At 41.0% G+C, this 27406-nt stretch overlaps 1 protein-coding gene and 1 long non-coding RNA gene across 3 annotated transcripts; one reads left to right on the top strand and one right to left on the bottom strand.

Annotated features, from left to right (window-relative positions):
* Nucleotides 1–526: 526 nt before the first annotated feature.
* Nucleotides 527–26543, top strand: spred2b (sprouty related EVH1 domain containing 2b). Of its 2 annotated transcripts, none has more exons than XM_027150365.2 (6): nucleotides 527–1333; nucleotides 17084–17261; nucleotides 17454–17622; nucleotides 18268–18332; nucleotides 22997–23158; nucleotides 23456–26543. In XM_027150365.2, the coding sequence occupies exons 1-6, from the start codon at nucleotides 1308–1310 to the stop codon at nucleotides 24101–24103; spliced, it is 1248 nt and encodes a 415-aa protein (XP_027006166.1). In that variant the 5' UTR covers nucleotides 527–1307; the 3' UTR covers nucleotides 24104–26543. The 2 variants fall into 2 exon arrangements, with proteins under 2 accessions (XP_027006166.1, XP_027006167.1); XM_027150366.2 differs by lacking the exon at nucleotides 527–1333 and adding an exon at nucleotides 8961–9169.
* LOC113645061 lies at nucleotides 2024–7564 on the bottom strand. Its single transcript, XR_003441129.2, has 3 exons — nucleotides 7030–7564; nucleotides 5588–5711; nucleotides 2024–4812 (listed from the first exon to the last, which is right to left on the bottom strand). It is a non-coding gene; the product is annotated as an uncharacterized LOC113645061 (long non-coding RNA).
* Nucleotides 26544–27406: the final 863 nt, after the last annotated feature.

The raw sequence follows: 27406 nt of genomic DNA, 5'->3' as shown, positions 1-27406 counted from the left end.
ACTCTTAGTTTATGTGAAGGGGGAAAAGTAGGGATTTTATTTAAACTGTTCATGCAAATGGTCTCGATTTTAGAAATTCTTTAAAAAAAAAAAAATCTCAGTTTTGACCAGATGGTGGCATCCAAATAACGCTGAGAGAGAACTTTCATTGTGATTTCCATAACAGTTAACTATTGTCATGTCAAGTGCGCTAAGAATAAAACAGCAATGATTAATGATCTTTTTGAGAACAGCCCTGATAAAGTGATCAGTGAGGAATTTAAAGCAGACCAGTTTAACATCATCGTTAAACCCTGATCAAAGCCGCTCTTATCCTCAGGGCTCTCATTAAGGGAAACTGATAAAGGCTTGGTCCTGAAAAGCAGACTAAGGCTGCGTATAATAGTCACAATCTTACGCCAATTGTGTAGTGACGTAGACCACTATCTAGTGGGCAAGTGTGCGGTTTGGGACGGAGCCAGAAAGGCTGCTCTGTCCACCTTTGCTCCTTTAGCACACGTCTCGCAGGAAAGGCACAGTAAAGAAACCACTTCTTAGATGAAATTATAGTTACTACGTAGGCGCTGCGATTGGCATTCGTTTTCAGCAGGGTTGCTACAGTAAAGTATTTGCTATGGTTATAATTTTTAACCTGTAATCGATCAGCTGATGTAATGTTCGGGTGCCTAAAGCAGGGGATTTGTACAAAATAGCACTTTTAACTAGTGGGTTAAGTGGTAGATAACACCACGCGATTCTATCTGAAGCAGACGTGAGGGCTTGGAGCCTGAAAGTCGTTGAGACTCAGTCGAATGGGGTGCGATGTGACGTCATCACTTCCGCCCTGCTCGCGCTGTGCGTCTGCTCGCCTTCTCTTCTGCACACAATCCAACATGGAGTAATGAGAGATGGGGCTCGTACGGGGCCACCCTCAGCAACATCAACCGCGCATTTAGCACCACAGCCGGGTCGGAATACATGCATGTGCTCCTTACGGGAAAAATAAACAAGCGTTTTTCACTCTCGTCTGCGGATTTGGCGTTTTCTTACCGTTTTCTCACCGTTTTCTCACTGTTTTCATCAGCAAATGGTTCGATCCGGAGGGAAAAAAATCCAAAAGAGCCATCAGGGACGGAGGGACGAAGAGGAGAACACAAACAAACCGAATACAAAAAAGGGCTAAATAATAATTGTCAGTAGTATTGCGATATGTGAGAGATTTAATTTTGGGGGAAAAAAGAAAGAAAGGAAAAAAAGGGTGGAGAGAAAAAATGACGAGCCAAAAGAATGCACCCGTATTGGGATTTTGTGCGAGGTGAAAAGAGAAAATGATTGAAGAAACACACCCAAACGAGTAAGTACACGATGAAGACATTTATTTATTTATTTATTTATTTATTTATTTATTTATTTATTTGTGCACATTTTTACAGTTTGTTTGTTCCTTTGCACGCGTTTGCTTGTGGAGCTTCTGCTCGGTGAACGTGAGGATCATCAGTGTGGCTGCGGGGAAAGTTGGACAAACTATTTTCGGGTTAAATGTTTTGTATTGACAGAGGGAGGGGGGGGGGTAGTGGGGGGCGGTTCGGACACATTCTCCACTAAAGGCATTTACTAAACACGTCGCTCCGTGTCGTTTGACGTCTCACACGGTTTACGTGCACATTTACCTCTAAATTACACTTTAGCTTTCTGCCCTGAAGTGTATGTGGCGTTCAGCACGTTATGCGAATGCAGCACGCCGAGCAGATCCTTTGGAGCTGAATGATTTTAGTGAATCCGCCATTTGTTTTTTTCTCTCCCCCATCTTTTGAATCGCGCTCATTTGCATACAGTGTTTCATTCATAAAAAAGCCCTGTTGCGGTTTATGCTTGTGTAGCACGCGCGTGCTCACGCGCACGCACACACAAACACTTGACGTGTATTGTTTCATATATATATATATATATATATATATATATATATATATATATATATATATATATATATATATGTCTTTACTTTTATTTAGTGACACGTGAAGCTCACGTGTAGAACTTGGGAATGTTTTCTTGCTTTGCTTTCCTACACTAACAAATATCCTTTTTCTCAGTACCTGAATTTTAGGGAACAGTTTCATTTTTTCTTCTCATTTGTACATGTGCAGGGTTTGTACTTATGACTTATAGACGTTTATTTCTAAGCCACGGTTTTGTTTATTGTCTGATCTTTAGGTACTATATATGTGTGTTATTAATGTACGTGCAGATGTCGCGGACATTTTAATGCTGTGTTTCTAATCGCGTAAAAAGACAAAAATAATAAGAGGCCTCGGTGTTGAATGGACGCAGTTTTATCGGACGGAAGAAGGGCAGAGGGAGTTGTTTTCTCCCTCGGGGTCGCGTGACGCTGCTCTCATTCATAAAAGAGCTGAACTGTCAGGCCGCGCGCGCGCGTCATTCAATAGAAACGACAGGACGCGCGCACACGCACACATGCACTAGAGCTTCAGAATCGTGCCAGTGGGGTAAAATTCTGCCCACTATTTGGTTCCATAGTGTTCTGTTTAGATACCCGGCCACGTACCTGGACCTTGTGGGCCGAGTTTTATTTTCTGTGAATTTAAACACACCTATAAAGCACCTTTATATCCCAGCGAATGTGGATGTTTAATATATTGAGAATTGTAAACAAGCAGATAATTGAGAGTAAGTCAGTTTAATGTGTGCTGTAGGATAAAGGTTAGCTCTGACTTGTGCTTAGCCACTAGCTGTATGTTCACTACAACACTTAGCATTAAACTAAACCCTTTTTTGTTTGTTTTTAATTGTTGTTTTTAACCTTTTGTAAGATTTAAAACTGGGTTATGTTTATTACCACATTGTGTCAGACAGAGCATGTGGGAAAAAACACACACTTGCTAGTCAGGTCACCTCGGTTTATCCTAGCAGCATTTCCACAGCACAGATATGTTCTGGGATCGGCACAGAGGAAGACCACGATGAAGCAATGACATTCAGCTAAAGGTCAATGCAGCCATGGGCAATCCGGCGCAGCAAGAATCGATTTCACATCCTCATTTTCAGTGTGACTCACAGGGCCAGGCTCTGCTTTCAATTGAACTTTAACTTTTTACAGCTGTGCAAACCTTGTGCCTGTACTAAATAGTCTTGCTGAACAATATAAAATTGTATATTCTGTACAGTTACAGACTAATACTAATACCTGTATAGAATGAATAACTAATACAGTATGCACCAGTCTAACAGAAATATGAATACAGAGTTAAGTGCATTCACTTATACAGGTTTTTAGACAGTAATGTACATTAATAGTTTTTAATCCTATGTTAGTGTTGGGCATCTCTGCCATTTGAAACAGCGTGGAGGTGGTGTGTGAAGCGATATGCATTATGCCCCTCATTGATCTAAGATGTGTTCTGATGACCACTTCATTTTATGTAAGAGGATACGTTGCTGGTGTGCTTTCTTTTGGCTTCCAGTTGAACAAGATTAGGTTTGCTCAAATCGGAAGATAATGTATTAAATGGTGGTGCTTTTTTTTCTTCTTCAAACAAATAGCCTTTTATTTCTTGTTGGAATTTGATTTGAGGTAATGCTGTCCTAAAATGTTTTAGAAACTTTAGTTGTGCTTTCAGTTGTATGATGAAAAGACATTAAATAAGCACAAGGCACATGGCTGAGAGAAGTCTGAGCACCGTCTGGTCCTGCTCAGTTTTTCTACTGACTCTATTGCTAGAGTGAATTTAAAGCTTTTCCTTTTCTTGCACTTAGTCTTTTATTAAAAAAGTAATAAACTGAAGCTTGCCATGTTTGTGTGAGAATAGTGCAAATGAATCGTGTGATTTACTTTTCACACATTCATTCATGCTCATAGAGCTCAGCAGCAGCAGCAGCCTGTTAGTCATTGTTAAAACACTGTTCTTAGTGTATCCTGAGGGTTTGCATCCTGAAGCACAAAACTCCACGTAACTTCAGCTATCATAACTCATTTTTATAACTGCATTACTTTTTGAGCTGTGGTATATCGTCATACGTTTTTATTTACGTCCATACAATTTGACGCACCGGAGTATATTTAGTTTATATTAAAGAGTCTGGTAAAGCACAGTGATGGTTGATTTGTACTTAATGACCATGTGAGTCAGCACTGTAAAACACATATGGAACGAATCTTGACCTCTGCAGTCAGTTCTTGGTGTGTAGGCAGTGTAATCTAAGGCGTGTACTGTGAGTAGAACAGTTCTTGAAAGTGGTATAGATAAGTTTTAGAGCCGTGTCACTCCTCTAATTTTATTAGCTTATCCTAATGATCTTACATTATTCCCTAGGTTTATGTTTAATTCCTGTTGAATACAACAGCAGAAAGACAGAATGTTCTTTGCTCAGCCAGTCAGGCTGTTAATTATTAATTTGATTGTTTCCTTGAACTTTATTGCTTAAGTTGAGTATTAAAATGTGATGGTTTATTTGTGTAGGCTGCTGTAAAACAGGTCTGTACATACAGGGACCTCACACAGAATGAGAAACTTGTCATTTCCCCCTCCTCCCTGTTCTCTGCTGGGAGGGAGCATTGATAGTCCTTCAGTCATGCCGCAGACAGGAAGCCATTATCTGTGCTTTATTGAACCTGTTGTTCCTTTACAATTGACAAAACGCTCCCCTTTTTAAACACTTGCCCAAGCAAACGAGGCCCTTTTCATTTCAACACTCCCGTATGGTAATGTGTAGGTGGGCTCTGGAGGCAACTGCACAGGCATCCTGCTTATTCCACTTCTATAACCGTCCATTCAAAAATAAGTCCAGGGTCAGTAAGAGCAGTTAACACCCTCCCTAGACAATAGATTAAGATATTATTTACATTTGTGTTTGTGTTGGCCAGCATGCAGTGTATGGTTTAAACCTGTAATTGGAAAAGCAGCTTGACAAGTCTGACAATCAGTTGTGCTCAGTGAAAAACAGCATGTGTAAAAATGTAATCATTTGATTACTTACGGTGCAGAAATATGATCACATGTTTAGTGTGGTTACTGTGCCCCAATCTCACAAAGTTTGTCGACTCACCAGCCATGTCTTATTGCAGCAACAATATTAACAGCACATTTAAATGATCTGTGTCAATATTTAGTATTTATAATTCATAAAAAATAATTTCTAAAAGTTTGGTTTTGTAATAAAAAAAAATTGTTTACATTTATATATTTTTGACATTTCGTTTGAGAGGAATTTGCAGCGACAAGAATTTCACAGGTTCATAACCCAATCCGTTTACAGCCAGTCTGGTTTTTCATTTTCAGTTTTACATTTATAGCTATAGTTTAGGGTCAAATCTGTTTTTGTCAGCCTGCTCTCAAACTATTCTGCACCCAATTACGTTGAAATAAAGTTATGCCACTGCGTATGACACGGTGAGGTAACTGGGATACATTTGTATATTATAAATACAGAACAGAATCGTGAATACATTCCTTAAGAACTGAATGTGCGTGTGTTTTTCCTTTCATGCTGCTGGATCAGTGGTGTTCGTGGGCCAGGAAGAGTTAGCAAAGCCTTATCTAAGGAAGTAACAGTCTACTCTTATCAGCTTTGGTACAACTGTTCAACCCACCTGCCAAGAAGGGTGGAAGCCACTATGCCCGATGCTTTCCGCCCCCTTTGCCTGTGGTTTTAGAGTCTCTTTTTATGTGTGGTGGTGATGCTGAACTTTGTCTCCAATCAGAAACTGCCTGCATCTAGAACAGAAAACGTCATGAAGATACTAACTCGGTTATCGTCCACACACAGCACAGTGCTGTGTTCAGTTAAGAGTCAGAGAGCTTTGTTGTGGCAGTGTAATTGGAAAAAGTTTTAGAGTTAAAATTGTGTTACTGTGATCGGCAACTTTCCTAGTTCCTATTTACTATTATACAAGTATTTTTTATGCTGGATAGTCTCTTTTTTATAGTAAATGCAGCTTTCCTGCATGTGAAGATAAGACTGAATTATACAATTTAAGTTAAAAGAGAAACATAAATCACCCTGCTTCTATGTAGTCGAGTATGCTGTTAGTAAATACTTGGAATACCAATACGTTTGTCATTCTTTTATAATACTTGGCATCTGAAGTTTATTTATTTTTCTTGTTAACAACCAGCCATAACAACCAGCTACTTCATTTCAGCAACCAAACAGTACAAATGTATTATTATTATTATTATTATTATTATTATTATTATTATTATTATTATTATTATTATTTGACCTTTGTTGTGTTTGTTGCCAGTTTGCAGGGTCGAAATAAAAGGCAAGCCTGCAGCGGCCCCAGTGCTGAACCACCAGGCCTTTACTTTGTGGCCACAAATTACATAACAGACTTGAAAAGCTGTTTCCTCCCTGTCTAACATTTACTGTTACACTTCATCTGTGGAGTTCTGGGGTCTTTTATACTTCAATTTGAAAAGGCATCCAATGCTTTCACAGCTTTGGGAAGGTGCTTGGGATGTCGCAGACTGTGACTATATGATGTGTGAATGAATGGAAGCTGGAAGCTCCTACAGCATGTCTCACGCCATTTCCTTAAACATGCTTGTGCTGCGCTTGTGGTGCTTTGTAAGTGGTAATTTGCAGGTTTTAATGGCATCATTTCCCACCTCAGAATTTTCGAAGCGGGAAACAACATGGACGCCACCGTGAGAGTGTCTTTTGTTTGCTCTGTCAGAGCAGGTAAAGCCCATAAAAATCTACTTTACCTCACTGTAACAGTTACAGGCCTGAGTGGCTACTGGCTCTGTGCCATTATAGTGAACCTAAAACATTCTTACAACATTGAGATTGTAATTGAAGTACACAGCAATTAACAGTGAGTAACTTAGCAACAAGCTAGCAAGCAGACAATGGCGAGTTGTTAGCTAACTGGCAAATGTTAGTGATAATAGTGATGATTACATAGTCAAAAACGTGATTAGAGACATCAGTTCTATAGCTTTAACCAATAACAGTGTTTTTATACTATTAACTGATCTAAAGCTAATTATGCTACTCATTTTAAAGTAAATAAATCAAACTCTATACCGTTCAATTTGTGCAGCCTTGTTGGGTTGTTGGTTTCACTCCCAAAAAGAAAAAAGGCAGGAAACTGGCAGTTGAGAAGACTACCCAAATTGAAGTTTAGGGTTTTTTCTTCAGTGTTTCTGAGCAGGGAATTACAACCAAGTTACAACCTCGCATCAGTCAGCAAAGTGCAGCTGTTTATGTGGAAAAAGTCTTTAGTTTTTACTGTTAAAGATGAGTGTTTACTTGTATCCAGATTGCTACATTAAAAAAAAAATCTGTTTAATTCAAAATAGGAGTCAAGTCATAAGATGAGTCATAAAAGGATCCAGTTTAAAGTGAACTCTGGGGGAAAAAAGTTCAGTCTCCAGTATAGCAATCATGATGCTGCCATTTTATTCAGGTGGACAACAGTACAATGTTTACTTTCAGATCTCATGCTTTTTTTCTTTACGGCCCAGTTTTATTGCAGTTAATATTCTCCAACTGTTCTGAAATACTATGAATAATGACGTTTGTGTCAGATGTCTCTCAAAAGCAGTTAATGTTGGAGATCGTAAGAAGTTCAGTAATATCTCTTTTTTTTTTTTTTTTTTTTTAAGAATTAGTTCATGTTGGTTCTCTGACTTCTTTTAATATTTGTTCCACTGTTATTTTCCTTTCCATTTTCAAACTCCATTTCAGCTCTTTGGCTAAAGTCTGAAATTAAATCCCGGTCTGAAATTTTTTCTGTGCGTCTGACGGTGTGTGCACAAATTGTACTGGATTTACTCACCATTCCAACATCCTCATGTGACAGCTCACATGTTCACTTGTCTGCCTGCATCTACATGTTTGTCAGCTGCACAAAATGTTGGAGTGAATAACAAAATTAATAAAATGTATCTTTAAAATTTCCTCTAATGGGGAAATTGATTCTTGGCCAGTCATTTGGCTCTACATGTAGCACCCGCATTACACTCGGACCATTGTTCATCTCCATCTAACTGGGACCGTGCCGTTTTAATGGTATGCCTGATATTCTAGTCTCATACATTCTTAGAAAAATGGGGCTTTTCAGGGGTTCTTTGAATGTGTAGCACTTCTCTCTTTGTTAAAGTGCTCTACTTACATAGAATCATCTCTGAGAGTAATTATGGCCTTGTGTTCTACAAAAAAGCTTTAAAAGTTTCCCCTAGGTTTCAGACCTCTGACTTATTCAGAGTGCTAGACAGAACCTAAAGACCTTCACAGTTAGTCAGCAACATTGAAAAATGAGTTTCTATTGTATGTGGCTTGACCTTGGTTATCATGACAAGCTACTCCTGCACTCTGGCAACTCTCCAAAGCTCCTTCTTTTAGATTTGGCCATTTCTTTGTACTGTTTTCTAACAATTTACGTGAGCACACAGATAATGGTACATGAAAGGATTGCAGGTATTAGATATGCTTTTGTTCCTATGTGTGCCTGCTGAAGCGGAGGGTTCCTTTGCTGTGCACGAATTCCAGTGTAGGTGTTACAGGTAGCTTTTTTTTTTCTATAGGTACCTCTTCTTTTTAAACGAGCTTATGGAACGTTAAAAGCATAGGCGTTTGTATAGGCTTCAGAAACCTACTGGTGTGCATGTAGGTGGATTGATGTGGAGGTACACAGTCACTGCACTGTTTCATGGTAGGTTGATCTCTGTCTCTCTCACATACACAGATGCACATGCACCTCCCACAGCATGTGTGGGTGTCATTAGATGTAGCCTTAGCTTAAAGTGTAGGTGTGTTGGACCTATGCTGTGTAGAGATCACATACTCTTTCAGTCTTATCTTGAGATTAGAAGAGAGGAATAGAGAGGGGGAGGGAGGGAAGGAGGGAGGGTGTGAGAGAGAGAGAGAGAGAGAGAAAGAGAGAGAAAGAAAGAATATAAGGATAGAGAGTGAAAGCAGCACTGAGCTGTAGGCCGGCGGCTGAAGGCAGAATGGCTGCCTGCGGATGACTCATCCTCCACCGCTCGCCATGTTTGTCAAGGAGACTGAATCATTCGTCGTATGTGAGAATAGCTGAAGCTTTTGGTTGTGCACTCTATGGACTAAGGCTCCAGTGCCCATGGCCGAGCTCATCCTCCATTCTTTGTACTTCCGATGCCCTGAGCGACACCACTGGATGCACAGAGATGAATGAGAGCAGCCGGTAAGCCTCGTCACGTCTGGTTTTTCCAGATTGCTGTGTGATTGACTGTTTTTTTCCTCCTCCTTGCTGCTTTGGTTTCTTTCTCCGTCTCCTCCCCATGCTGCGGCACTTGTGGCTGTCTGTTTTGTTTTCTGTGGACAGAGAAGACGGCTTGGCTGGATGCTGTTCTGAATTGTACGGTTCTGGTGTGTGGGAGTGTGTGTGGGTGTGCGCACACGTGTGGGTGATCAGTGCCATGGTTTTCAGGCTGAGCAAGGGAGCGTTGTGGGCTGCACTCAGTGCCTCCTACAAACACACAGAGCGCCATGATTAACTCAAATGTTTATTTATTTATTCATTTTTTTTGTGTGGATTGTTGAACATACAGAGCATCACATAATCATTCAAAAGATTAAAGATGCAAGACAGTAATGACCAAAATGTTCAGACCTTACTCCAACCACTTAATAGGAGAGGACACATCCAAGCACTGAAAGAAAGGAGGAGGTCGAGTGTGCGGGTTTAGCATTCAGCGCTGACTTTATGTAGATGAAGAAAAGAGAATGATCCGGAGTTTGAAATAAGCACATCATTTCAAACCACATGTATCATTCTCTAATCAATTTTTTAAATAGCCTCCCTACAAAGAGGTGAGTAGGTTCAAAGGTGTTTCAGGTTCCCCTCCTCCTCTGGCAGGACTTCAGAACAAGCCTACAGTGTTTCTATGCAGCCATCTACCACCTTCTGCCTAATCCACAAACCGAGCACACGCCTACTCACCCTCATCTTAGCCAGACCAGAAAGAGTCATTAATTGCTGCTTGCCATCTTTAAAAGTTCTCCATAAATAGATGACTAATACCCTTAGTGTGCGATCCTGTGTTTTTGGTAGCATTTGGTGCTATAAGAATGCATGTTCAGAAATGTGTAAAATGTCTGTCTCCTCTTTTACCTCTCGATCACCCTCTGATGTTGGAAACTGTAGATAGCAACATGCGCTAATCTAATTTCCAGTCGAATTCCTAGTATTTTCAATTCTTGATGAATCCTAGTTAACCATATACTGTACATGTGCACATGTTCTGTAGGTGTCCAATATGACTAGGCTACGTGGCCTGTAGTCTTGGTGGTGCTCATTGTTCACTTAGTAATTGAAATTTATTGTGATAAATTAAATTTATAAATTTATAAGTGAGAATGGATTCAGTCATGTGTGCTCTTTAGACCTGGATGTCCCCTGTTCATAACTAATAGGCATAACTATGGAGGGGAAAAACTTCCAATTTGACTTCTCTTTTCTCAGTACCTTTAACCAGTACACACATACGTGAGAACACTCTTCCAGCTCGTACACGGGGAAATCAGTGGTGTTTACTCTCTTTTTTGTATTTCTGTGAAACAGCCCTTATAGTAATAGACCGGTCACGGAAGTCAAACCTGGCATCAGAACAACCTTATTGTCTGTGGCGCGTTCGGAAAGAACCACTGTGTTGTCCCACTGGATGTCCTTATTCCTCCTTTTGTGGTTAGTCAGGGAAATATTTGTTTATTGGAATATAGTGGTCAGCAATAACTTCTTTTATGATGTAAGCAGCTGACCTAGGTTATTTCCTATTAAAGTTAAACCAGACAACTGGGCCTTACGCAGACACATGCACACACAGATGTCCTGGGAACTCTCGATGGTGTAATAAAGAAACAAGTCCAATGTGTAGCAGTTCTGCAGATCCAGTTTGCGCTGACCTAAATGCTATAGAACCTCAGATAACTGCTCTATGCAATTGTGGTGAACAGAAAAGCCTGGCAGAATGCACAAACCTTGAGGCAGATTGACTACAACATGTCTAAGACCATGTCTGGTTCTACATCTGTCAGCCAAGATCAGAAAGCTCAGGCTGTAGTGGACACGACCACATACAACCGTGTCGCAAAGCAAAAGTCGTCTCAATCTGGATTCATAAATGTGGCATTGATCTCCTCAGTAACCAGATCTGAATCCCGTAAAACATCTTTGGGATGTGGTACAGCAGGAGTTTTACAGCATGAAAGTGTGTCTGAAAAAGCTTGCAGGAAACATGTGATGTAATCATGTCAATTTAAGTGTTTTCAACATCTTGTGGAATCCATGTCTCGAAGAATTGAGGCAAAGGGAGGGCGTACCCAGTATTACTATAGTGTTACTAATACACTGTTTTACTCTGTGTGTGTGTGTGTGTGTGTGTGTGTGTGTGTGTGTGTGTGTGTGTGTGTGTGTGTGTGTGTGTGTAGATGAATATTTAGTCTATACAAAAATCACATTGTTTGCCCCAACATAAGATATAACAGTATATAGCGACTGTGTAAAATAACCACCACTGTAATATACCACAGACTTTCTAATGTGAGTGTATATTACAAACACAGTGAGGAAGACCTAAACTGCCATTACCTGTCATGAATGTGTCACAAACACATGAATGAAAGATCCCACACTTTTGCTGTCTTTCTCAATGACTTCATCTTCAACTTGACTCCTTCTTAATGACTCCAGGTTTAAAATGACTAAATTCTCATCAAGTAATATCTCAACATATAGAAAGAAAACGTTAGCATAAACTGTATACATTACACTACAATATGACTTCATTCGTACACTTAACACTTATAATAAAACACTTAACAGCCTGAGATGAAATTGAACAGAGGGAGTCATGTCTACAGATGCTTTTGTACATTTTTGTGTGTGTGCGCGTGTGTGTGTGTATTTTGCATTTGTTCGAAGGTCTATAACACTAGAACACCCATTTTTGGTGTCACAGCACAAATAGTTGGTGTGAGAGAATGCTAAATGAGAATGTAAAACTTGCTTTGGAAAGATTAGCATCACGGTAAGGATATGTGTAGAGTAACCGCATGGCTTTAAATCGCTGGAACGCTAGTGGGATTTGGCCTTGTGTGCCATGCTCAATGCTGCAGGGCATTTAGACAGCTTGTATTTTATTTATGTTTATCTTTGACACAACCTTCATGTCAGAAATATTAGATATCTTCCCACGTTGATGTATATGGATAAAGGCAACAGAGTTAGAGCTTTAAAGAACAGTGTGAAAAACAGCAAAAGATATCCGATGTAAACACGAGTAAAATATTGTCCTGTATGCGCTGTTATTTATAATAGATTGCTTATCTGTCTTTGTACATGTTTGTTCATCTGTCTAGCTGCCTGTCTGTCTATATAGATGACTATAGGGTAAATATTTCCCAGCATTTACCCAAAATAAAATCATATTTTATTTCATGTTGAATTTTTGTGTTTTGACAGCATGTTAGTAAAGTATAATGAGAAGGGATGGAAATGATTTTTTCCCCACTGGGACATATTTTCAAGTCATTTAGTATTACTTAGAATGACTTTTATTGATGCATTACAAATGTGTCATTTCCTTGTTGTCCTTGTCCTATTCACTGTTTGGCAGTAAACAGACTACACACAAAAACAACTTTGGACTAAAACTTTTTTCTACACACACACATTTGGGTAATAGGATACACTTGTGTAGAAACTGACGTCGCCTTGCTCCAGTCTGCTTCCCTGCACCATGGTAGACTATGCTTGCATAAAGGATTCATTATGTAAAATAGAGTATTAAACAAACCGTGTACTGTCCATCTATCACCCTGTGCATTATGTAACAATAATTTAGTGGCTGGATTTGATTATCTTGAAAAGATCTAGGAAAAGAATCTATAATGATTCGTGTCTGTTTTTGTGAGATAGGTTGAGATTTCGTAAATCTTTAGATTACGTTCCATCAAGATTGTACAACAATGTCGAATGTAAATAAATGTTTTGCTAAACAGATTTACAGGCTAAAGAATGTTAAATAACACATTATTTTACTTGTATCAATGCTTGGTCAATCACACTGTACTGCTCAGTGTTGTACATCGTCTCAGGCCTCGCACTGAGGTAGTGTCCTGTCGGTGGACATCCGTTAGTGGGTGATTTCTCCAGAACAGGAGATGAAAAAGAAAAGCGGAAAGAGAGGTGTTTTTGTGAAATTCTGCATCACAGATGGGACGGATGACTCATTCGGACACGCACACACGCTCACAAACACACGCACACACACACACACACACACACACACACATATATGTATATATATATATATATTTATATACATCTATCTCGCTGACATTTTCTCTCAGTTGGCTGCATAAGTGACAAGTGCTCCAAGTTCTGTCATGTGTCTATTTCAGTAAGGTTTAATTTAGTAAATTGCCATTCACTCTGGGTTCCAAACAGAACTAACTGAGCTGTCCTCAGACAGCTTCATATTTTTTATTATAAAGAAGCCTAGTGAGTTATATACATGGATTTCTTAGATAAGATACAATTGAATTGGATGAGTTTGAAGTGTCTGTGGAAGAAGACAGGGGACAGTGCATTTGTCTAGTTTCATATTTTACATTCTCAACAGGAGTTTTGCCAAATAGCTCGTCTTGCCTTCATTTGTAGACCTTTCTTGCATTGCGTTTGTGGCAAATCGCACGGTTGTCAACGGGAATACAATGTTGCCGTGTTCTTTTCTCTGCCTTTAATGAGCATGTGTGATGTGTAGGTAGGTCTGCAGGTGGGTGTATGAACACACTCACATTCTCACCCAGACCATAAGAGAGGAAAGATTATGTTAGCAGTGGTTTTATACTTCTCAGTGTTTATTTATAATTGTTTTTTATTCCAAAGCAATTTCCAGGGAGGCAATACTGATGTTTCCATCGTAAATTTTAGAGGTGGTATAGACTTCCTTTGACCAGCTTTCTTGCCTTCACTAAGATACTGGATACTTTCTCTAGAGCTGCTCAAGCATGGCACCTCGTTCTGTCCTACTGTAATGTTTAGCACGTACTGCTTTCCCCTTGCATTAACAGAGTGCCAAAGTCATTGTAGATTTGTTTAACTAGTAAAACTTTTAACAAACCCTCGATGAGAGTTAGATGAGCGCAATCATATACATCTGGAAGCATGAATGTAAACTGGTGGAAAACTTTGGCCATTGAGAGTATACTAACTATTTTAGTAATAGTAGTGGTATTTTTTATTAGTAGTATTGTAAGTTCAATCCGTTCAAATTCAGCAGTTTTAGCAATTTTTTACTTACATAGTTTTACTCATTATTATTAGTAAAATAAAGCAATATAGATGACCATTGTTCCAATTACCAGTAAACCACCTTCTCCCATTTGCGTGTGTGCGTGCGTGTGCGTGATTTCAGATTACACACTGGCTATAAAACCAGCCTTGGCTAAAAAACACCCCCTCAACAGATCAAATACAGATCTCTAATTTAATGTCTAACTCAACATTTAACATAAATATTTCTTAGTTTCTTCACAAGTGGAACACAAACACAAACATGCTAAAGAACCAACACGGACTGGCAGCTGAACTTCACGAGACCTAATGTAATCTGCTGCCTCTTTGCTCTGCATCACCATCCCTGATTTTCAAAGACATTCATGGTCTTACTCTTGCGTCCACCTGGTAGTGGTCAGTCATGCCTCATAACCTTTTATTCCAGTAAAATGTAATCTAACAAAAACCAAGACTATGATGGATTCTGGCTAAATAACTGCAGAATGTTTGGTAGAGAATAGAAGTGCAACAAGCTTTTAAAGTCACCGTTGTACAAGTGTTGTTTTCAGTGGCAGTGGTGTTGCAGTGAATTAAAAGTAATGAATATTATTTCATATTAAGTAGCAATAAGAGTGTATCCTGTGTGGTCTGGTAAGCCACATCCACCCTCAGCTCATTTCAATCTTAGAGACCTGTATTTATTAAGCTGTATTTTAGAACTGAACCTCACAAGTAAAGAGTGAAAAAAAAAAAGAAGTACGTCAGTTTCTTCAGAAGACTGAAATTACTGACATTGTCACATTCTTATGAAACACACAGACTGCAATTTATGAATGTGACAGTATAATACAATTCTATATACACTCATTGAGCACTTTATTAGTATTACTGGTATTAACAGACCAATTGTGTGCCAAGAAAATATTTAGCATCCATCCGTCACACTAACTCCACCAGCCTGGATTGTTGACCCATGGCAGTTTGGCTCCATAGATTCATAACCATATCATAAGACCAGGCTACATTTCTCCAGTTTTCAACTGTCCAGCTATGGTGAGTCTGTGTCCACTGCAGCTTCGGCGGTCTGCTCTTGGCTACAGTGGATCCTGACATGGTCTTCTGCCTCAAGGTTCAATGCGTTGTGCCTTCAGCGATGCTTTTCTGCTCAGCACAATTGCACAGAGTGCTTATCTCTGCCATTGTAGCCTTTCTGTCAGTTAGAATCAGTCAGGCTATTCTCCATTGACTGCTCTCATCAATAAGGCGTTTCTACCCACAGAGCTACTGCTCACTGGTTGGCTTTTCTTTTTGTGCTGTGTGTGAAATTCTCAGGAGATGAGCAGTTAGTTATCCTAAAACTAGCCCATCTGGCACCACAACTCACGCCACATTTAAAATCACTGACATCACTCTGTTACCCATTGCTGGTTAAGGTGAACATCAGCTGAAGCTCACCCAAATCTCCATGATTTTATGCAGATCTCTAGCACGAATGAGTAAGTGTTCCTAACAAAGTGTTAGATGAGTGTATAGTACTACCACTAATTCTATCTAGTCTTTTTTTCTTTTTTTACTTGACTTTAAAAGACCAATTGATTTGGTTGATCATTCTGGGTCATCCCTAAGTGAGACTGTTGTATTCAGACAGGTTTTACCTCCTTCCCATCACTTCTCTGTCTCTTTCTCTGCCTCTCTTCTTCACTTTCTCTCCCCTCTCTCGATCTGGTTAATTATTGAACACATTGACTTAGGTTACCATATAAGGCTGACTCTTGGCTTGCTAAGCATTACAGAGGAAGAACAGGAGAGAAACGTCACTGAGCTGTTTGCATTGCTAAGTCGAGTAAATGTAAAAGTAAACTTTACCCAAGTCTTTTGACTAGTTCCTGTGCAAATATACCAAAGGGAGTTATTTTCTTACGTTTGGGTTATTGTCTCTTGGCCATGAGTAGCATTTCCACTCACTGAGTTTGTACGGTCACTCTCAAGCTTACAAGCTGTCTGTGTTGGTAGTTGATTGCCTCATTGGAATGTGCGACATAACACAGTTGCTCTGTTTTGTTTTGAGCAAAGTTCTGGATGAATACAAGTGGGTGCAGAGTTTGCCCTGCTCGCACGCTTGCTGAGAGTAATATCCTGTTCCCACTCTCCATCTAGTAGAAGTCATGGTGATGGGGATTTGCATTATAACCTTTATTTCAGGAAAAAAAAGGAATGTTGACAAGTTTAAAATATATAAATTCATGTGTGTGTAAATTTTAATGATCTGGGGATATGGTAGCCTAGTGGTTAAGGAGGATGTTGGACTTACAATTACACCAAGCTGCCACTGTTGGGCCCCTGAGCATGGCCCTTAATCCTCCATTGCTCACTTGAATAAAATTAGATTAAATGTAAGTCATGCTGGATAAGGGCATCTGCCAAAAGCCTAAAATGAAAATGTACTAAAATGTCCCTGTGTTGGCTAAAATATATTCATTCTCAGAATAAATATATTAATGAAGGAACAAAGCTTCAATTCCAGCATGTTGCTTACTTATTTAGCTTACTGAGCTATACATACTGAATGTATTCATTATAAGGTGTCATATTGGTCATTGTGGGCATAATTTTACACATCAGTACATGTGTTCTTTATATTAATTTTATCTCAAAATAATGTGAATTACTGGACATTTCATGTAAAGCGATAAAAATTTTTCTTATTTACTGTTGGTTATATTTACTAAAAAGCAACTCTTTTCCTCCCTCTCTCTCTCTCTCTCTCTCTCTCTCTCTCTCTCTCTCTCTCTCTCTCTCTCTCTCTCTCTCTCTCAGTGACAGTTACATTGTACGCGTCAAAGCGGTGGTAATGACCCGGGATGACTCGAGTGGGGGTTGGTTAGTGCAAGAGGGTGGAGGGCTCAGCCGAGTCGGCGTCTGTAAGGTGACGCCAGTTGAGCTGAGCGGCCACTGCGACTTCCTCATCCACGGAGAGCGTCTCAAAGACAAGCAGGTAGAAACCTGAACTTCTATTGTTTCACTAGGTTCACTACACCAGCACTTTGCCTCATTCAGTCTGCAAAGCTTCATCATTTCCATTGTTCACTGTAGCGTGACTGGTGTCTGTTCAATTTGCGACTTCATTATTACAGTGCTAACATGCTGGTAGGATGTTGGTGATGGGTGGTGTTGCTTTGTGTGCCAGGTGGTTCTGGAATGTTTTGTGAGGAAAGATCTTATCTACACCAAGGCCACACCCACGTTTCATCACTGGAAGGTTGACAACAAAAAGTGTGGCCTCACTTTCCAGAGTCCTGCTGACGCCCGTGCTTTTGACCGAGGTGTACGGAAAGCCCTGGAGGACATAACAGAAGGTAGCGTTGTTAGAGAAGAAACAATTTTCATACGTGTACATGTACGTGTGTTCTACAAAAGTGGTGAGACGGAGCATTTGATGCTACTACTACACAACCGCTTTAACCAATCACACGGTAACCATGATTCATTTTAATAAGCTGAAATGGATGTATCTAAAAGGAAGAGAAATGACAGCATTCAGTATCAGACCAGAGCCTGTTAGTTAATATTTTATACACTGATCTATACTGCTTCCATTCTGAATTGCTTCCTATGAAGCTTGCGGAGGAACTAAATGCTGACCAGCTGCAAAGAGTACACAAGGCACATGTTGACAATGTGCATGCAATACAAGCCTCAGAGATCTGCTCTGGAATAGCCACTCAGAGTTGGATTTCATCCTTCAGCGAACCGTCATATGATCAGTTGTGTGTTTCTCTCTCTCTCTCTCTCTCTCTCTCTCTCTCTCTCTCTCTCTCTCTCTCTTTCTCCCTGTCCCTTTGTGTGCATTCTCTTTTCTGCTATCTTTCCATCCCCCACCCTCCTTTACTGCCTCTAACAGACAGGATATGTGAGGTTCTGTCCGGTCATGTCTTGTGTGTGTGTGTGTGTGTGTGTGTGTGTGTGTGTGTGTGTGTGTGTGTGTGTTTGCTGTATTTTAGGTTCCACAACTTCCTCTTCAACACTCCACAATGAAGCTGAACTCGGAGATGATGACGTCTTTACAGTAAGACATTTTTACCCATCGTACACACAAAGTTTACCAGAGTTTAAACTGTGACAGGTTGTAATCAGATTGTTTGTGTGCGCTTTAAGTGAACCCGAGGAGATTGCAAGGTTAACTTTAACCTTCTCACCCACATAGTTCACACAAATCCATTTCCCTCCAGCTGTTTTTTTCCTGTTTTTTTTGTACTGTCTGGCTGTGTGTGAAGCATCCCAGAAAAGGCCTGGTCCTTGTGATATTTTTACCCCGCAGAAGCTGCAGTGGGAGAGGTGGCCCTTTGTTTCAGCGAGATGGTGGGATGGTAGTGGAACACAGGGCAGGTTTCCTGTAGGGTTTTTCTTTTTCTTTAAATAAGTATTCGCATTTCTGTCCCCGTCTTGGTACCAGTCGTGGTAGACATGGAGCAGCAAGCAGGGTCAGGAGGTGACTTCCTGCTCCCCTCTGTAAAACTATCATTAGCAGCTGCCTTCTAGCTAACTGCCATCCTGATTTACTGCAGCCCAGGGTCAGGGGAGAGGGAGGTAGCGGCTACAGGGGAAACCTCATGGCTCCTCTTTCCCTTGCTGTCTGTCTCACTTTTGAGCCAAAACCAGTGAATTGCTAAGTCAGACACCCCAAACTTTAGGGGAAAATGAATCCTCAATTATTTCCTATTCCAGGAATTTACACATTCAGGACAATTCTCTTGAATCGAACCCGAGTGGTTAGGAATGGAGGTAGGCAGTTATTTCAATATGCTCGAATCACGTCTTGTTTTGTATCAGATATATTAACATGCTTTCTTGTCAGGGGGCAGGTGATGGTCTGTAGGAACTGCACTGAGCTGCAGTGGTGCATTTGAGGCTGCTTATGACCTTTCCAAATATTGCTGTTGGGAAATGCTGTTCCAGATTTACAGCTCCAAATGATTGCAGTTGGGGGATGGGTGGGTGGGCGTGGGGAGTTCAGGGGTGACTGGTGTCCTGGGTGTGCATTCCTCCCAAATAATTTCTCCTCAGCTAACCTATACTTAACCTCGCACTATTTTAGTTCATTCAGAATGGGGCAGAGGAGTCATTCAAAGACTGTTGAACTGCTTCCAGTTAAACAGGGTGTGTCATTTAAACACACACACACACTCTCTCTCACACACACACTCTCTCACACACACACACATGCGCACACACACACATTGTAGGAGGTCTAGCCATTCACACAGGAATAGCAGTGGCTTTGAGAATTGATTGTGTTTTATTTCCTTAGAAGCAGAGCAGAGGTCCTTCATTCTTTTAGCCCGTGTAACCTGTGCGCTTAGCTAGGGTGGGGGCATGTGCACATGCCTTGCATGGTTCTGTTGCATCAGCCATAACATTAACGTGCCACGCAGGAGAAAACGGGAGAAAAGCCCAATGCTGCATGAGTCACCTACAGTGCACTCAGCGGTCGAGCAAGACGATCCACCTCACACACTGTTTACAACTCTTCTGTTTCAAAAAATGTGTGACAGGTCAGTCCTGTAGAATCAACATTGTTCCACACAAAGGTGGTGCTTGTAGATGTTTGGTAGATATTACATCTTGTTGCTATGTTTTGGTTTGTTTTAAATATTTTTTGAATGTTATTTTCTTTAGAGGACAAATAAAAGTCTGAAACTTTTGTGTGTGTTATCACAGTATTGATAATGTACCATAGGAAGATCAACACATTAATCAACCACAATGAAAATCATTTTAACTTTAACTTTTTATGTTCTTAGGATTTTGCTTCTGAGAATTGAATTGAGATGTGCTTGTGGGTTAAATATGCAAGTTCCATTGCTGCACACAGTGTGATTCAGGTTGGGTCGGTAAACACACTCACGCTGTTTGAGAAAAAGGCTGTGTCTCTGACTCTGGCTGTCTGTTGACTGGGGAAAGGGGTGGGAAGGGGGAGGGTGTGATTGACAACTTCCTGTGCTACAGCAGCAAAGCCCAGGCGAGAGAAGGGCCTCACTGTTTAGGGAGCTCACAGCCAGGGCCCTGGAGGACACACAAAGGAAGTGGGATATGAAGGACTAACAGTCCTGGGGAGAGGGAGAGAGGGAGGGAGGGAGGAGAAAAAGGGATGGAATCGGGGGGGGTTCCCTTTTGTTCCTCCTTCTTTTACCCATTCTCCCCCCTGTGTTGGTCATTTGTCTCTTTGGTGATAGCACTCAGGATAAATCACATAAAAAGCAGGTACATGTATGAGACATTTTTCTTTAGAGTACACGAATATGTTTTTGAGGCAGTTATTATGGATTTTTTTTCATTCTTTTCTTTTTTTTATTTCCTGGTTTGATCTAGCTATACTAAACAGTTTTTGCCCCTACTATTCCTTATGGGGTGACAGAATGTCCCATGTTACGTTCATGCTGTCAGGGTATCGATGGTGTGGTCCGGCGTGGTTTGGTGCTGCAGGGTTAGCAGCTCTGACTCTTAGACTTAATAAAGGGAGCTTAATTTGTGAAATTATCCAAAAACTTGCAGCCACCCCCCAACACCCCCGTCCCTCTCCCCCAAATGTTTGCCCCCACCCAGCCCTGACTCCCCTTCATTATCTTGATGTCCTCCTCCACTGCACCACTGATTGCGAATCATTAAGACTGCTGCATTTGCTGTGCTTGCTATGAAGGTATGCCTTTGAATTGGAGTCAAGCCACATGTGCTTTTTGAAGTCCCTCTTTATCTCTACCACACCACTAACTTTAGAGTCCTTTGATAAGATGACTGAATTTTTTTTTGTCTGTGTTTTGGGTAAATTTGCTGCGTCTGCTTTCCCTCGATCATCTCTCCCCTACTTTTTGTTCTCACTCAGTTGTAAACTCTCCATCGTCTCCCTCTTGGGCCAGAAGCTTGGGCCTGGTGCTTTTGGGCCTGCCTTGTAAACATTTAAATGGGTCTGTGTTTTCAATTATCTCTAGCAGGCCTGGTCCAGCTATCCTTCTGAGCATATTTTTAAATCATGTTGGCTCAGACTTCTGGCAGTGCTGTGAGGGACGCCTGTATTATTTTTGGCCCACAGTTCTAAGGGCTTTACATGAACATGGAGGGGAAGCGTGGATCAGACCGGCTTGGTCGAGGCTTTGGGTTGGAACCTGGAGAGAGAGCTCAGTACAACTCTTCTGTTCATATTCAGACACACATGGAAAAAGGAAAAATTCAGTTTGAGTGGCACTTCAGCAAACCTTTTTCTTGTACTGAGCCGATCTTATTTTAAACCCGCTGTCTGTGAACTCTTTACTGAGTTGGTCCTAAAAAAAGGGAGATTGCAAAGCCCCTTTGACTGGCTACAGTTTTGTGAGCAGTTATATTTACTCAGCGCTGAGGTCTATGTGCGTGTAGAGCGATGAACAATATCCTTCATTAATACCTCACCAACATTTCAAGTCTAATATTTGTGTAGGAGTGCATTTGGCTGTATGCTGCATAAAGGAAACTGTGTTTGCGCACGCAGACGCTTCACCTGGCAGGTGGTGGTTTTGGAGGCGGTAGTGGTGGATGCAAGCAATGCAGCCAAAAAGGAAGCTGCACATCCAGAATCTCAGCCACTAATCTCTGGGGCTGTGTCTCATCCGACCAACCTGTCTGTTCGCCTGCCTTTCTGTCCGTCTATCTGTCTGCCTGTCTGTTTCTCCACAGGCAGTTGGCTGTCTGCACCGCTCTTATGTTTTGGGCCTTGCAAGTGTGCCGAAGTTTTCATTGGAGAGCAGCCTGGTAGAGAAAGGGCTGCATTGCTGTTCACGTGTTGGACGTAGGACCTGTGGCGAGGCTGAGAAGGGAGGGAGGAAATGAGGGAGGGAGGGAGGGAGGGAGGGAGGGAGGGAGGGGAGTCCTATGTCCGTCGACTCTCAGACAGCTTGAAACAGGGCTGTGTTTCGGGGCCTCTCTTTTTCTCCTACCTGGCAGTGAGTGTGGCTGCTGTGTTGCTGCACAAATCCACCCTCATTTCCCTTCTGCTTGACTTCATGTACCCACACAGACACATGCCGGAATGTGCACAGTAAAACATTCATGGTGTTACAGCACATGCCTTAATCTTTCAGGAAGCGTAAGTGTAAAGTATGCATAATTAGAAACTTTTCCCTCGGTCATGATTTAGTCCTAATCACTTTGTGATCACATTAATCAAGCTCTTGAAAGTTAATCTGTTTCAGAGGCTTTTTCCTCCTCCAGAAAAAGAGCTGCCTATAGTAAGTATTTGCCTGTATAGATCTCTGCCTGGTGATGTCATCGGCTAGAGCTCTGGGTTTAATGTGCGATGGCCAAAAATTGTGCAGCCTGTATTCATTTAGAGCTTCTCTAATAACAGGGAGACTTCAGACCAGTTTTTACAAATCTTGTGGCCTAAGGGCTTTTTTGGTAAATTGCATACTGAAGTCGAGCCACGTCTGTTTTACTACAATGACGTGTGTGTCTGTGAGTGTGTTTGTGTAGTGTATTCTGAATAGTCACAGAGCAGTGTAGCCTATGAGATCATGAAAAACTGCTCTTAAACAGCACAGCACCTGCCTGTTTGGTGTTTTATCTTGCCTTAAAACACTAGACCACACAATTTCGTCCTTACATTGCTTTGTGTTCTGTATTTAAACCTCAACCTTTACTTTGCACCAAACTTTCCTGATCATTAAGCTGTATTTTTGATTGGACCTCTCCTCTGTGCCATAGACAGCCACTGACAGCTCATCCAACTCATCCCAGAAAAAGGAGCAGGTCATGCAGCCACTGACCACCTCCACCTTCTACGAACCCCACCAGCATCACCATCACTACATTCTGGGTCACTTCCATGAGCAGTACAGAACCTCAGAGCGCTACTTTCTGGACCAGGTGGGTGACAGCATCCTAGACAATCTTAATAAACACATATCTGGCATGGACATGTGGTGTTTGGACAGATCACAGTCATCAAACACTTATATAGTGTACCTATATAGTGCTCAGTCTTTATTGTACTCTTTGCACATTTATTTAATTCAATTCTATACTGGGTCTTGTTTCTTTTACTGCAATGTGTTTTCTCGTCTTTCCCCAAGTTTTGTGATTTTGACCAGTCTATGGTCGGCATCAGTTATTTTAAAATGTTAATTAGAAAAATAAACAGAACTTGTTGTGTCTGTCATGCAGGCAGCACCGAGGTTGGCGCGGCGTGTGAGCTTCCTAGATGAGGAGGAGGAGGTTGTGCGCATAAACCCACGCGAGCGTGCTTGGCTCTCAGGCTATGAGGACTACCGGCATGCAGCAGCACGTGCTCAGGGTCTCGACTCATATGTGCACTTCGCCAAAGGGGATGCACCAACCAAGCATGACTACAGTTATCCGTATGCACAGGGCTCAGAACTGAGCAAGGGCCCTCGCAGAGAGGGTAGAGCTGTTGTTTCACAGCCAGTTAGCTTCAAACACAAGGACGATGAGGAAGAGGGTTTGGGTGAGAAGCAACATTGCGTCTACTGTGGCATTTTTTTCCGGCATGAGGAGAACGGCCGTGGTCGCTGCCCTGATGCTCCAGACCCGGCACGCTCATGCATCCGTCGTTTCAGCTGCATGTGGTGTGCAGATAGCCTGCTCTACCACTGCATGTCTGATCCAGAGGGCGATTATTCTGATCCCTGCTCGTGCGACACGGCTGACGAACGTTTCTGCCTGCGTTGGCTTGCCCTGCTCGGTCTTGCGCTGCTCGCGCCCTGCCTCTGCTGCTACCCGCCACTGCACGCCTGTCACCGATGTGCCGTGGCCTGTGGCTGCTGTGGTGGAAAGCACAAGGCCTCTGCATGACCCCTGATGCTGAACCCACCCAAAGTATCACATGTTGACCGCACCCAGATAAATGGTGCACATTGAGGAAGGCATCAGGAGGCAGGAAGAAAGTTCATCGTGTCTTTTCAGTTTCTTTTTTTGTCTGCCTCAATTCCTTCTCCAGACAGACGAAAAGAACAAAAATGGTGCATTTAAAATGGCTTGAATATTTTTTCTTTTTTATATAAATATGAATATATATATTATATAATATGAATATTATATAAATGTCTGCGTGCGTGCGTGCGTGCGTGCGTGCGTGCGTGTATGTGCGTTCCCGTGTATGTTTCCTTTTCTCATCTTCTGGACGTTCTCTTCAATGAAAAACAAAAAAGGCTCTTGGTTTTTTTCAGGTGGCCCTTTAGGAGCCGACTTGTTAAGCATTACTTATGCAGGTACTTTATATTTTTACACTGAGTTTAATTTCAAGAACTTGAATTCTTTATTTTTAATGGTGCGTGCATTCGATTGCAAAATCAGTTGTTTCATTTTAAGTTTGTTCGCCATGGCCAGCTAGGTAAGTTTGTAATCTGTCTTGAAACCCTTAAAATTTACTAAATAATAAGAGTGAGATTAGCTCAAGACACTAAACCTGTAGTGAGGTTCGCAGTGTGTGTGTGTGTGTGTGTGTGTGTGTGTGTGTGTGTGTGCGTGAAATAGTGCAGAAGCCTGCATGTGTGTTGTAAAGGAATGAGAACATTGTATTACAGCATAGTATTGTCGTTATTGTATTTAAGCCAAATTTACATAAGCTGCAGTGTGAGTATATGTAAATACTGTATACTCATATGTATAGGTTTAAAATTGATCATTATGTCCACAACCACATTTGTGGAATTTTTACTTTTTGTTGATAAGAATAGTGGATAAGTGGATAATCTTTTAAATGACCATGATGGATATCCAAAGATTGTTTTTTTTTGTTTGTTTGTTTTGTTTTGTTTTGTTTTTTGATCATATTTATTTTCCTAGTCCAATTGAATCACCAGCCAAAGGGAGAAGAAAATATGGACATAGAGTTTGAACTGGAAGCCTGGTCATATGTGAGAGTTAGAAGGAGTCCAGTTGGAACAGTGTATAACACAGATATGCTTGGACTGAAATGCATAACACGTATCTGTTTCCCGTCTCTGACATGTGGCTATTAACACTTTAAAACTAGTGGAAAAAGTTTTCTTTTTCTTGTTTTCAAAGCAAATCCTGCTCTATAGGAAGCTTAAAAGAACAGGACATCTATTAAAGGGACATTTGCCAAAATGATCTCTAATGTTACTCAAAGCCTTAATTTTGGTTAAAACAAACAAAAAAAGTGATGGCAATTTCATTGTGTCTGCCACGACGTTTACTCACAAGACAGACGCATCTTTGTGAGTTCTTTTAAATCAAGAGAAAGTGAAGACTATTTTTGTAATCTATCAGATATGATCACTTCAAATGAGCCTTTTTTTAAATTAAGAGAATGTGTTTAAAAATGTAGAAGGACATGGTAGGGATAAATGGCATCGTACAATCTGTGACGCAGCTCCGGTACGGCTGTATAGTCCGTCTCGGACATTAGATCCTGTTCAACCTCATGATTGACATTGAAATCATCCAGTCACTGTTCGTCTAAATCGTGCATTGAAGAAAATGCTGTCTGGTTTAGCTAGGAAAGCTGTATGTGCACGATTGTGTCTTTGAATGTACATGGCTAATACTAATGTCTGTGTTTAAACCGTAACATTCGACCTGCTCCTGGGAGCGACAGTCTCACTCAGAGTGTGTGGTGTTTAGTACATTACAAACACAAATGTGTCTCATTGAAAATGTAGATTGTCTGTCAGTACATGGAAGGTTCGGGAGAGGAGTGTCACTGTATCCTTTATCCACAGCACATCCTTTTTGGCTCTCCATCAGCTTTGGCAATACTGAATAAACATCATCCTCTTCACTCAGAGCCCGGGATACCTGTGGGTTAAAACACAACAGAAAAAATAAGTGAAGTCTGTACGTCTGTCACAGTGCAGTCTTGCTACTACACACATTATACATGTTTTAAAAAGTGCCTGAAGCATATTGTTATTCTGTCTCCTTGTATACTAAAAAGCAAGACGAAATAAACCCTATTGTATTGATTAGTTTTGTTTTTTACAATAAGAATTTTTACCTCTGTAAAAAGCAAAAAAATCTATATCAAGTGTATGATGTACATTTTTATTTCTATTAATTTCTTTTTTTATTGTTTCTAACATGTATGTTTCAATGAAGCTCTTTGCTTTTCAGAGGACAAAAGAAAGACCGAAAGAAAAAGATGGAAAGAAAGAAAAAGTACTTTGTAAATACAGGTAGATCGTGTCAGAACTATCAGAAGTGTGGCCTGGCCAGTAAGTAGTTCTACATGTGTGTCCTAGCTCCCAATAAAAATAAAACAGAAATACAATTATTGACTCTGGCCCTGTGTTTGTGCTGTTTATCAATGCAGAGCTCATTGTCCTTGCATAACCTTTAATAGAGAAATACACATAATCTGAGTCTGCTTTAGGCTATAAATAATATACAATCTGCCCATTACATGTCTATAGCAGCTCTTGTTTTGTGTTTTATCAGAGTTTGTGCTCTCAGGCAGACATGGGACATACAAAAATAGCTGCAAAAAAACAGTAAGATGCTGTTGGTTTTGAGGGTATTTTTTCCGCCTGAGACTACAATACTTTGGAAAGGAACACATCATGCACAACCTAAAGATTCAGCCCCACATTTCCTGTCTGGTGGGAGTGGAAGACAGCTGTCTGAACTTGCTTCCTGTTTGCCTGTTTGGACAGCTTCTCCACCTGTTGTTTATGTCCTGTTGCGGATGTTGTGCTGTGTTCGTTCAGACCCTGCTGCTGCTGCTGCACCATCTGGTTTCTCCAGACCGGAGGTCACTGTCTGAACACATGCACCGAGTTCATGCGTGTTTTCTCTTAAAGCTCTGGGATACCTGCTTGGCGTCTTTTTTTTTTTTTTTTTTAATGAATTTCTAGCTCTAGATGTTGTTGCTTGTCTGTAAGAAACTGCTATTTTTATTGTGTACATGAGATTCAAATTTAGTTGGCATCACCAGCTGTCCTCAAGCTAACGTCTGATGAGGGACTTCCTCCTTTGAGGTGTCTCTTTTTTGTGTTCTGCTGTAACGGAAGGGAAGACTGTGGTAAGCAATGTCTACCAGGATGTTATTGTGCACAGATAACACTTGCTGGCCCCCGTATCCTCTGCCTAGATTGGGAGGAGCCCTTGCTTTCCCACACTGGTCAGTAGAAGCCA

Source organism: Tachysurus fulvidraco, chromosome 4 (assembly GCF_022655615.1).
Source record: "Tachysurus fulvidraco isolate hzauxx_2018 chromosome 4, HZAU_PFXX_2.0, whole genome shotgun sequence".
NCBI lineage: Eukaryota > Metazoa > Chordata > Actinopteri > Siluriformes > Bagridae > Tachysurus > Tachysurus fulvidraco.
Note: the sequence above shows the minus strand (reverse complement) of the source record. Positions and strands in the feature narration are given on the sequence as shown.

Excerpts from the sequence above, each read along its gene's own strand:
- spred2b (XM_027150365.2), top strand. The coding sequence starts at position 1,308 with ATGATTGAAGAAACACACCCAAACGA. Across the intron at positions 1,334-17,083 it reads GAAGAAACACACCCAAACGA|TGACAGTTACATTGTACGCG; the intron begins GTAAGTACACGA and ends TCTCTCTCTCAG. Across the intron at positions 17,262-17,453 it reads AGCGTCTCAAAGACAAGCAG|GTGGTTCTGGAATGTTTTGT; the intron begins GTAGAAACCTGA and ends TTTGTGTGCCAG.